This window comes from Hipposideros armiger, unplaced genomic scaffold (assembly GCF_001890085.2).
Source record: "Hipposideros armiger isolate ML-2016 unplaced genomic scaffold, ASM189008v1 scaffold_119, whole genome shotgun sequence".
NCBI lineage: Eukaryota > Metazoa > Chordata > Mammalia > Chiroptera > Hipposideridae > Hipposideros > Hipposideros armiger.
Genome location: NW_017731469.1, coordinates 96,062 through 105,454, shown reverse-complemented (window position 1 = coordinate 105,454; position 9,393 = coordinate 96,062). Strand labels below are relative to the sequence as shown.

The following is a 9,393-nucleotide window of genomic DNA, read 5'->3' as shown; positions in this document are numbered from 1 at the left end:
CAACTTGGGCCAGTGAAGCAATGTCCTCCACAACTAGACTGAAGAACAAAAGGACAGCAACTTGTCTGTTCCCCTTTCCCCAATTCCCCAGCGCTGTTCTGATCCCCCCAATTCCCCAATAAAATTCTTTTTAAAAAAAATGAAAAGATAATGTGAAAAAAGTTAATATTTATTTACAGGTATAACGATTCATGCATTGATAATAAAGAAGCAGCAATGTGATTGCTTTATGGCAGCCTAGTGTCATTGATATGATTGGTTCACAGTAGCCTAGCCTGTACACTAATCAATGAATCCTTATAAAATACTTAACGACATACAGTATTATAGTCATGTTCATAATACACTATTGGAAACATTGCATTATTTTAAAATACCAATTACCTGTGATGATAGACTGATACTCAGTTTCTCCAATTACGAGAGGCATAGTGTACGGTAATGTAATTATTTGAAAGCAAAGTTATAAAACAGTAAGGACACTGACGCGTTAATATATTAAATAGCGCTCACCTTGTGCCTACATAAGGATGGGCTCTCCACTTCCATTCAAGTCTTGCACACGTTGTTCTACATTGATGAATACTAAGGCAATGATGATGGTGACACAAAGACGTCTCATCCAGTTCTTAGATTTTCACATGAAAAGACATGTACACAACAGATAAATTTATTAACTGTACCACACGGTAATGATTTACTATTAAGAGGAAGTGGATCATCATAAGGTCTTCATCCTCATGGTCTTCACATTGAGTTGGCGAAGGAAGAGGAAGGGCTGGTCTTGCTGTCTGGGGACAGAGATGAGGGAGGTGGAAGGAGAGGCAGCAGAGGCAGGGACCCTCAGTGTGACTTGACGGAAATACATTTTGCTGTTTCATTTCTCTAAAAATGTTTCTGTGCAGTCCTTCTTCCACCGTTTGCTGTAGTTTCAGTGCCCGTGTCAGAAGGGCCCGTGTCGTAAAAGAAGTCAGAGGCAGCCCGGAGTGATCGGCTCCCTCCTGCCAACTGCCTAATGTCAGTTGCTCTCTGGCACTGCTGTTTCTCCGTCATCTTCTCATCGCCTGGTCCTGGCTTGGACGTGCTCATCTCCACCAAGTCGCCTTCTGTTAATTCCTCTGGTGTGGCTGTTAGCTCTTGAATTTCTCCAAGATCCATATCTTGAGACTCTTCACCCCCCACCTTTTTTGCCAGATCCACAATCTCTTCCATGGTTTCCTCGATGGGCTGTTGTAAATCCTGTGATGTGATGCAGCATCTGGACACGGTTTTTTTCCAGCAGGAACTACTGTTGTTTCGGGCTTGATGGCTTTCACGGCTTTTTCTGTAACAACGATGCACCTTCAGTGGTCTGATCCTTCCAGACTTCCATGATGTTCTCTCTGCCGGGGTCTCTTCCATGGTGTGGACAGTCCTTCCCATAGAGGCCATGTGTGATAAGCCCTAAAGGTCCTCATGACCCCCTGAGCCAGAGGCCGAGTTAGTGACGTTGTGTTTGGGGCAAGTAGGCCTTGTTGACACCTTCATTGTTGAACTCATGTGTTTCTGAGTGGCCAGGGGCACTGTCTAATATCAAAAGAACTTAAAAGGCAGTCTCTTACTGGCCAGGCACTTCCTGACCTCAGGGACCAGTCCAGGAAAAGAGTTCTTGTCGTCCAGGTCTTCTTGTAAAATCAAAAGCCTGACGCTGGTGTTATCTTTTCCCTTCAAGGCTCGCGGGTGAGCAGCTTATAGATGAGAACAGTCCGCATCATAAACCCGACAGTTTGCATAAAACAGTAGAGTTAGCCTGCCCCTTCCTGCCTTAAACCCTGTGCTTGCTTTTCTTCCTTACTAAGGAATGTCTTTTGTGGCTTATTTTCCCAGAATAGGGCACCGTCTGTATCAGAAACCTGTTCAAGCAGATACCCTTTCTTAGTGTTTTTCTGAATGGTGTCTGGGAACTCGTCTGCTGCCTCTTGGTTGGCAGTAGCTGCTTCTCCCATTACCTTGACATTTTTTTAAAGTGAAACCTCTTTCTAAAATTATCAAACCATCCTTTGCTGGCGTTAAATTCTCCAACTTTAGATCCTTCGCCTTCGTTTTGCTTTGTCACATGATGACTTCACTTTTTCTCGAATCATATTAGTCTGTATGTATGCCTTTCTTATAGCAATACTTCACCCACATAAAAGCTGCATTTTCAGTACGAGATAAAAAGGTATTTCACAAAAAGTGCAAGGTTTTTGAGCCTGCTGGCATAGTTGCAGTGATGGCTTCACAAATTCCTTTTTTTTTTATCATGGTCTTTATGCTGGATTCATTCATCTTGAGATGGCCGCAACCACAGCTGCAGACCTAAATCTATGGTACATACGAAGCAATTGAACTTTTTCTTGTAATGTCATGACTTTTATCTGCTTCTTGGGAGCACTTCCAACATCACTGGTGGTACTTTGTATGGGTCCCAGTCCCAGGGTATTATTTGGGGTTTATGGTATTGCACTAAACATGATGAAAAATATGCAAGAACCACAAGAGATCGCTTTTCACTGTGACACTCAATTCACTGGAGAAATGAACTGCTGACGCAGACATGACTAGCGTTGTGCAGCGTTGTAAGCAGACACTCACAATAGTTGAGCTTGAGGCACTCACAACAAGAGGTGGCTATGAAATTATTGCAGTAGTGCAGTGTGTACTATAGTTAATTTTATGCAGTTAATGATTTAATACTGCATCTTGACATTTCTCTCAATTGCAAATGGACTCATGTACGGTCTGTAAATTGTGTTTGTGTGTAAGTTTTGATCAGTTTTAACTTTTTAATAGATTTGTACATGTTTATGGTAGTAAATGATGACATAAACTAGTATCTACATATATTTTATGCATTTATGACATAACTTTTTCTCATTTTTTTCTTTTTCTTTTTTTTTTAATTAAATTTTTTTAAAGATTTTTTTATTGGGGAATTGGGGGGATGGGAACAGTGCTGGGGAATTGGGGAAAGGGAAACAGACAAGTTGCTGTTGTTTTGNAGACCCAATTTAAAATGTTTGCCTTCAGGACACGATTTGCTCTTATATTACATGAGAAGTTATTTTGATAACATTGAGATTTGTGGATAATGAATAATGAGTAGGTACTAAAATAATTGGGTTTTAAAAATGAAAGGAATAAGATTTAATTATACTAGAAAATATAACTGGAGGTCTAAATTTATCTTGGAATAAAAAAATTAATTTGAAAGTTAATCTGAAACCCGAATTTGCTGTAAGTAACTGTCTTGTCATTTTTAGGCTGTCACACTTGATCCCAATTTTCTGGACGCTTATATTAATTTAGGAAATGTCTTGAAAGAGGCGCGGATTTTTGACAGGTGAGAGAATGTTCTATTTGATAGATTTTCTGTAGTGTTTGTTGTATTGACACTTGAGACTTTAGACTGAAATTATGACAGTGGTCCATTGAAATAACATTTCCCTTTTCTAGTATGTTGCTTTTCCCTGATCATGTCTGCTGTGTTACCTTTTATTTATAAGTATTGTTGCCTGATTTCACTGTTGGCACAAAGCCGTTATCCTTCTCATTAGGAGTTCAGTTGAAATTTTCTTTCTTGTAAAAATGTTGAAATGGTTATCTTTTAGACTAACTTATTCCTTTGATCTGATTCAGAAAGCTAAGTAAATCCTGACTTTCAACGTTTTTTGTTGGTGTCAAAGGAAAGCAAGCCTATTTCTCGTGTGGGAGTAGAAAACTTTTCGGTGTAAAAGTGTATTTTATAAAGGTGCAATTTTCACTTGAGGTTAAGTATAGAATAGCATGAATTAATGGTAACTAATTATAATTGATACTCTTTGGTATAGGGTAGCATGAATTAATTGTAGCAGAGCATCCATTGGAAGTTAGTTGCATTATGTGTGTGTGTGTGTGTGTTTCATTTACAGAGCTGTGGCAGCTTACCTTCGTGCTCTGAGCTTGAGCCCCAATCACGCAGTGGTGCACGGCAACCTGGCTTGTGTATACTATGAGCAAGGCCTGATAGATCTGGCAATAGACACCTACAGGCGAGCTATTGAACTGCAGCCACATTTCCCCGATGCTTACTGCAACCTAGCCAATGCTCTCAAAGAGAAGGGCAGTGTAAGGATTTTTGTCTTTTCTTTGTCACCTGGTTGGATTTAAAAAGTCTGTTTTGCTACATGTTGTATTAAGTATTGAGGTGGTAAATTGTTTTCCTTTGGGGTTTTGGTTGAGAGGAAGAAAAGCAGAAATACTGATTTTCTGGGACCTTACAAGCCATTAGGCTTAACTAAGCAATAGTTAGAATAACATCAGTGGTGGTCCTGTGATTCCTCTGTATAGGTTTTGAATAGTTTGTTTTGTTTTCTAGGTTGCTGAAGCGGAAGACTGTTACAATACAGCTCTCCGACTGTGTCCCACCCACGCGGATTCTCTGAATAACCTCGCCAATATCAAACGAGAACAGGGGAACATTGAAGAGGCAGTCCGCTTGTATCGCAAAGCATTAGAAGTATGTTGAGGGTGGTGTGGCTGGGTATTTTGTCTGTGATAGCAGGCGGAAGGCAGTTAAGTTCACCATGTCATCCGCTTCTTTTTGTAAAATTAGTGGTTGAATCATTCATTAAACCAGTAATTGAGTACGTAAGGTATGAGTGAGGTCCTGTGCGACATTTAAGAAAATCCTTACTTTCAGTTGGTTATTTTATGGGTAGATAAGATCTGCGCAGAAAAATTGGACTATAAGCTACAGTTTAAGAGAAGTTGTCAATAAGGACATCATTTCAGTGCCTGATGGCTGTCATGGTGGTAGGTAGGTGTGGCGGGAGTTCAGAAGCTAGAGGTCTCAAGAGAGAGATGCTGGAGTCACCAGCATAAGCTAAGATGAAGAGAGGTCTACTTCCTGTTTTGAAACGGAGAGGGGTGTGAAATAAAAGTAAAGGAAGAGGCCTGCTTTGGGCTCCTAGGCTTTGCAGGACGAGGAGACTTGGAGAAGGTGGAAAGAAGGGTGGGGGTGTGGAGGTGCTGTAGTGAGCACCACTGCTGTTTTAGCAGCTTTTGTAAACCTCAGTTTTCTGGACTCTTTCTAGGTCTTCCCAGAATTTGCTGCTGCCCATTCAAATTTAGCAAGCGTACTGCAACAGCAGGGGAAACTGCAGGAAGCGCTGATGCATTATAAGGAGGCTATTCGGTGAGACACTCTCAGCCTTAATTCTTTTTCTTTAAGTTTTTAAATGTTGGGCATTTGCACGTTGGGCGTATGCTGAAATAAAAATACTAAGTAACAAGGGACTAAACTCCCATTGCAGGGAGTTAAGGCTTCTGTACTGGGTAAACACAACCTGTGTCCTCTCCTTTAGAATCAGCCCAACCTTTGCTGATGCCTACTCTAACATGGGGAACACTCTAAAGGAGATGCAGGATGTTCAGGGGGCCTTGCAGTGTTACACTCGTGCCATTCAGATTAACCCTGCGTTTGCAGATGCCCACAGCAATCTGGCTTCCATTCACAAGGTACTTCTGTTGACTAATATGCGATCTTACTGCCTGATATTTAATGTTAGGAAAAATTGTAACCATTCCACTCTATTTCTAGGATTCAGGGAATATTCCAGAAGCAATAGCTTCTTACCGCACTGCTCTGAAACTTAAACCTGATTTCCCCGATGCTTATTGTAACTTGGCTCATTGCCTGCAGGTAAAGAATAATATAATAGGCCAGTAACTGGCTTTTAGTGTTGTAATCATTTTTGAATTGTTATGTACCATATTAATCAAAGGCTGCCTGGAGACAGGAGAAAGTGTTTTTAATAGGTTATCTGACTGACAGTACTTTAGGCCACCCACACATAAAAATGTTACATCCTGAACTAGGGCTTTCTGGATAACTTCTCTTTTGCCTCCTCTAGATTGTCTGTGATTGGACAGACTATGATGAGCGAATGAAGAAGTTGGTCAGTATCGTGGCTGACCAGTTAGAGAAGAATAGGTTGCCCTCTGTGCATCCTCACCATAGTATGCTGTATCCTCTTTCTCATGGCTTCAGGAAGGCTATTGCTGAGAGGCATGGGAACCTCTGCTTAGATAAGGTATGAGTCTTTTATTTTCATCTTTTTGTTGAAAAGTAAAGTACATACAGAAACCACATGAGTCAAATATATTGCTTAGTGAGTTATCATAACGTGTGAATACCATCGAAGATGAGACATGAAACTTCTCAGCCACCCAGAAGCCCCTTCTTCCATTGTGTTCTGTTTCAGTGAGAGCCCAGTCCATCCCGTAAGGTGGAATTCTGACTTGAAATACTAACAATAGACTGGTGGTGTTTTCCTTTAATATGAAAACCGTAATGTTTAATAAAAGTGTTTGGTATTCTATACCACTCACCTTTGAGAATCAGAGCACTACATACTTGATCAAAGGTGGGAATTTGGTCAGCAGGATATATTAGAGTGCTAGGTGTATTCTGTTGTTTGTTTGTTGTTTTAAATGCTTCCCTACAGAATTTTCTAAAATGCAGGGTTCGTCATGCTCTGTCTACACTGCCTCCTTTCTACAAGTTTTAGATTTGCTCGGGCTATTTCTGAGGGAACATGTCAAACTGTGAAGCATATTATATAAAATGCTAAGGTTGCATTAAACTGGCTATATAAATTATATGAAGTATTCTGGGAAAACCATTCCTAACAGGTGTGAGGTACAGGTTTGGTGTTGTGTTTTTAGTCATTTTTCCTAGATGAAAATTCTTGTATAGACCTAACTTGACTAACAAGCATTGGATTCCATTGGTAGATTAATGTCCTTCATAAGCCACCATATGAACATCCAAAGGACTTGAAGCTCAGCGATGGTCGACTGCGTGTAGGATATGTGAGTTCTGACTTTGGGAATCATCCTACTTCTCACCTTATGCAGTCTATCCCAGGCATGCACAATCCTGATAAATTTGAGGTAAGACTAGTATTTCCCTAGGGTCACTATTAGTTTATAAGACACACCAAACAAACCCACAGTGGTGGCTTTATTGTCACCATTGGGTGTTCAGCCCCATATCTTTTGAAAAGATTTGAGCCAGGATTACTAAACATACTGTGGGCTGCCTTTCAGGTATTCTGTTATGCCCTGAGCCCAGATGATGGCACAAACTTCCGAGTGAAGGTGATGGCAGAAGCCAATCATTTCATTGACCTTTCTCAGGTAGGTGAAACTCTTACACTTCCAACTTTTAATTTTCAGCAAATAGTGCGTAAAACTATTGGTGTATAGTTTGTTTTTCATGACAGATATTTAACCTCAGCTACCACATATGGGCAATTGCTTTAATCTTAATTCCTTGATCATTTACATTTATCATCTCCATGGATTTTGCTGAGGTTGCAAATGAAAAAGAAATGTGGTATATTTGGGCTTGAACATAAAACTTTTCTGGGGATTTAGCCAGGACTTGTGACAGTAGATACTTAATACTAACTGAATCAATTGAAAAAAATGCTAGCTTGGAAGAAGACTTAAATAAATAGGTCATTTAAAGAAAGTAGATATACCTTCTTTAAATGACCTATTTTCATGGGCCTTTGGTTATCTTTATTTCTATAGTTGGCTGTATTGCTATTTCTTCTAGGAGTGTAAGTTTCATGATAAATTAAAAGATTGAAACCTTGTGAGGGAATTAATTTGCCGAGGGTGTAGACTAGAGTTTTTTTATAGACTCCGTTGACCACTTTGGTGACTAATAGTACATCTAGTAATTAATACATGAATCACTGAAGTCCTAACAGAAGGATTGTGAGACTTGTCATTTAATAAATAATATGCGATATAGCTGTGGCTTTGGATGTATACCCGGCCATTTTTTTTATTAAATTATTTTTTATTACGAAATACACATTTTTTAGAATTAGTTTCAGCTGTACAACACAGTGCAATAGGTATACTTTTTACCCCTCGAAGTGACAACCCCCTCCCCCAATCCGCCGCCCCATTTCCCCCCAATATCATACATATCTATTACAAATCCCTTGACTCCACTCCCACACTATACTCCACGTTACCCGGCCATTTTTGATGTAGGGTTGAAGTCTCTGACCAAAAAGCATATCGCCCTTCACCTCTGAGAACTTTAGGGCCTCACTATTTATTGACTGAGGTCTAAACTCTTCAGCATGGCCTTCACAACCTTTCTAAGTTGGACCTCAATCTTGTTTGCCAATACTTTTCAACCACCCGTCACTCTCATGTATACTGTATACAGAATGGACGTGATCTACTCACTTTTTTTTAAAGATTTTTTATTGGGGAATTGGGGGAAGGGGAACAGACAAGTTGCTGTCATTTTGTTCTTCAGTCTAGTTGTGAAGGACGTTATTTCACTGGCGCAAGTTGGCACCATCATTGCGCTCTTCCCGGGCAAGGCAGATCAGTCACTGGCTTCTGGATGGCAGCTGCTGGCTGCTCACGCTGGCTGTTGGCTACACACTGTAGCCCATGGCAACCCACTGCAGCAGGGGCTGCAGCCTACGTCACGGCAGCCCAGCTCCAGGTCGAGCTGTTGTTCAGCATCTTAGCTGTAGAGGGCAGTGTCACTGGCCCTCATTTTTGGGATCCGAACCAGGGCCCTCTGGTGTTGCAAGCCAGCTCTTAACCAATGCGCCACTCGGCCGGCCCACTACTCACTATTTTTTAAACCCACCGTACACTTTACTCTGGTTCTTTATTCATACTGTTCTCTACCAAGATAATTTTCTGTGCAGCTCCCTCAAACTTCTTTCCGTCTTTGAAGGCCCATTTCAGATACCACTCTGTGAAGCCTTGTTACTCATTCAATCTAGAATTAAACTCTCCTTCTGTACAGTTGACCCTTGAACAGTGCTGGGGTTAGGGATACCGACCCCTGTGTAGCCGAAAATCCACATCTAAATTTTGACTCCACAGAACTTAACTACTAATAACCTACTGATGACTGGAAGCCTTACTAACAGAAAGTCGATTAACATGTATTTTATATGTTATATGTATTATATACCGTGTTCTTACAATGAAGCTAGAGAAAATCATAAGAAATTCCATTTACAGTACTGTATTGATACCTTAAGTTTATGTTGTCTGTTTACAAGATGAATCATCTTTCTGTCAGTACCTACATCGATATTGTCTGATATGGTGCAAAACACTATGAATGTTATACATATTACTAACACTAGACATCAAAAGTGAAAAGATAGGGCCGGCCGAGTGGCGCGATGGTTAAGAACTGGTTTGGGACGCCAGAGGGCCCCGGTTCGGATCCCACATATGAGGGCTAGTGACACTGCCCTCCACAGCTAAGATGCTGAACAACAGCTCAACCTGGAACTGGGCTACCATGAATTGCCGGCGACGGTGTAGGCTGCA

General features: G+C 40.7%; 1 protein-coding gene across 2 annotated transcripts in view; it reads left to right on the top strand.

The window, feature by feature from the left end:
- The window catches only part of OGT (O-linked N-acetylglucosamine (GlcNAc) transferase), a 62,415-nt gene that overhangs the window by 22,578 nt on the left and 30,444 nt on the right, over positions 1–9,393 (top strand). For both annotated transcript variants that reach the window (XM_019648028.1, XM_019648027.1), the window contains exons 6-14: positions 3,282–3,361; positions 3,930–4,125; positions 4,376–4,516; positions 5,094–5,194; positions 5,364–5,517; positions 5,600–5,701; positions 5,913–6,092; positions 6,796–6,954; positions 7,111–7,200. In XM_019648028.1, coding sequence (XP_019503573.1) covers positions 3,282–3,361; positions 3,930–4,125; positions 4,376–4,516; positions 5,094–5,194; positions 5,364–5,517; positions 5,600–5,701; positions 5,913–6,092; positions 6,796–6,954; positions 7,111–7,200 — 1,203 coding nt within the window. The remainder of the gene's footprint in view (positions 1–3,281; positions 3,362–3,929; positions 4,126–4,375; positions 4,517–5,093; positions 5,195–5,363; positions 5,518–5,599; positions 5,702–5,912; positions 6,093–6,795; positions 6,955–7,110; positions 7,201–9,393) is intronic.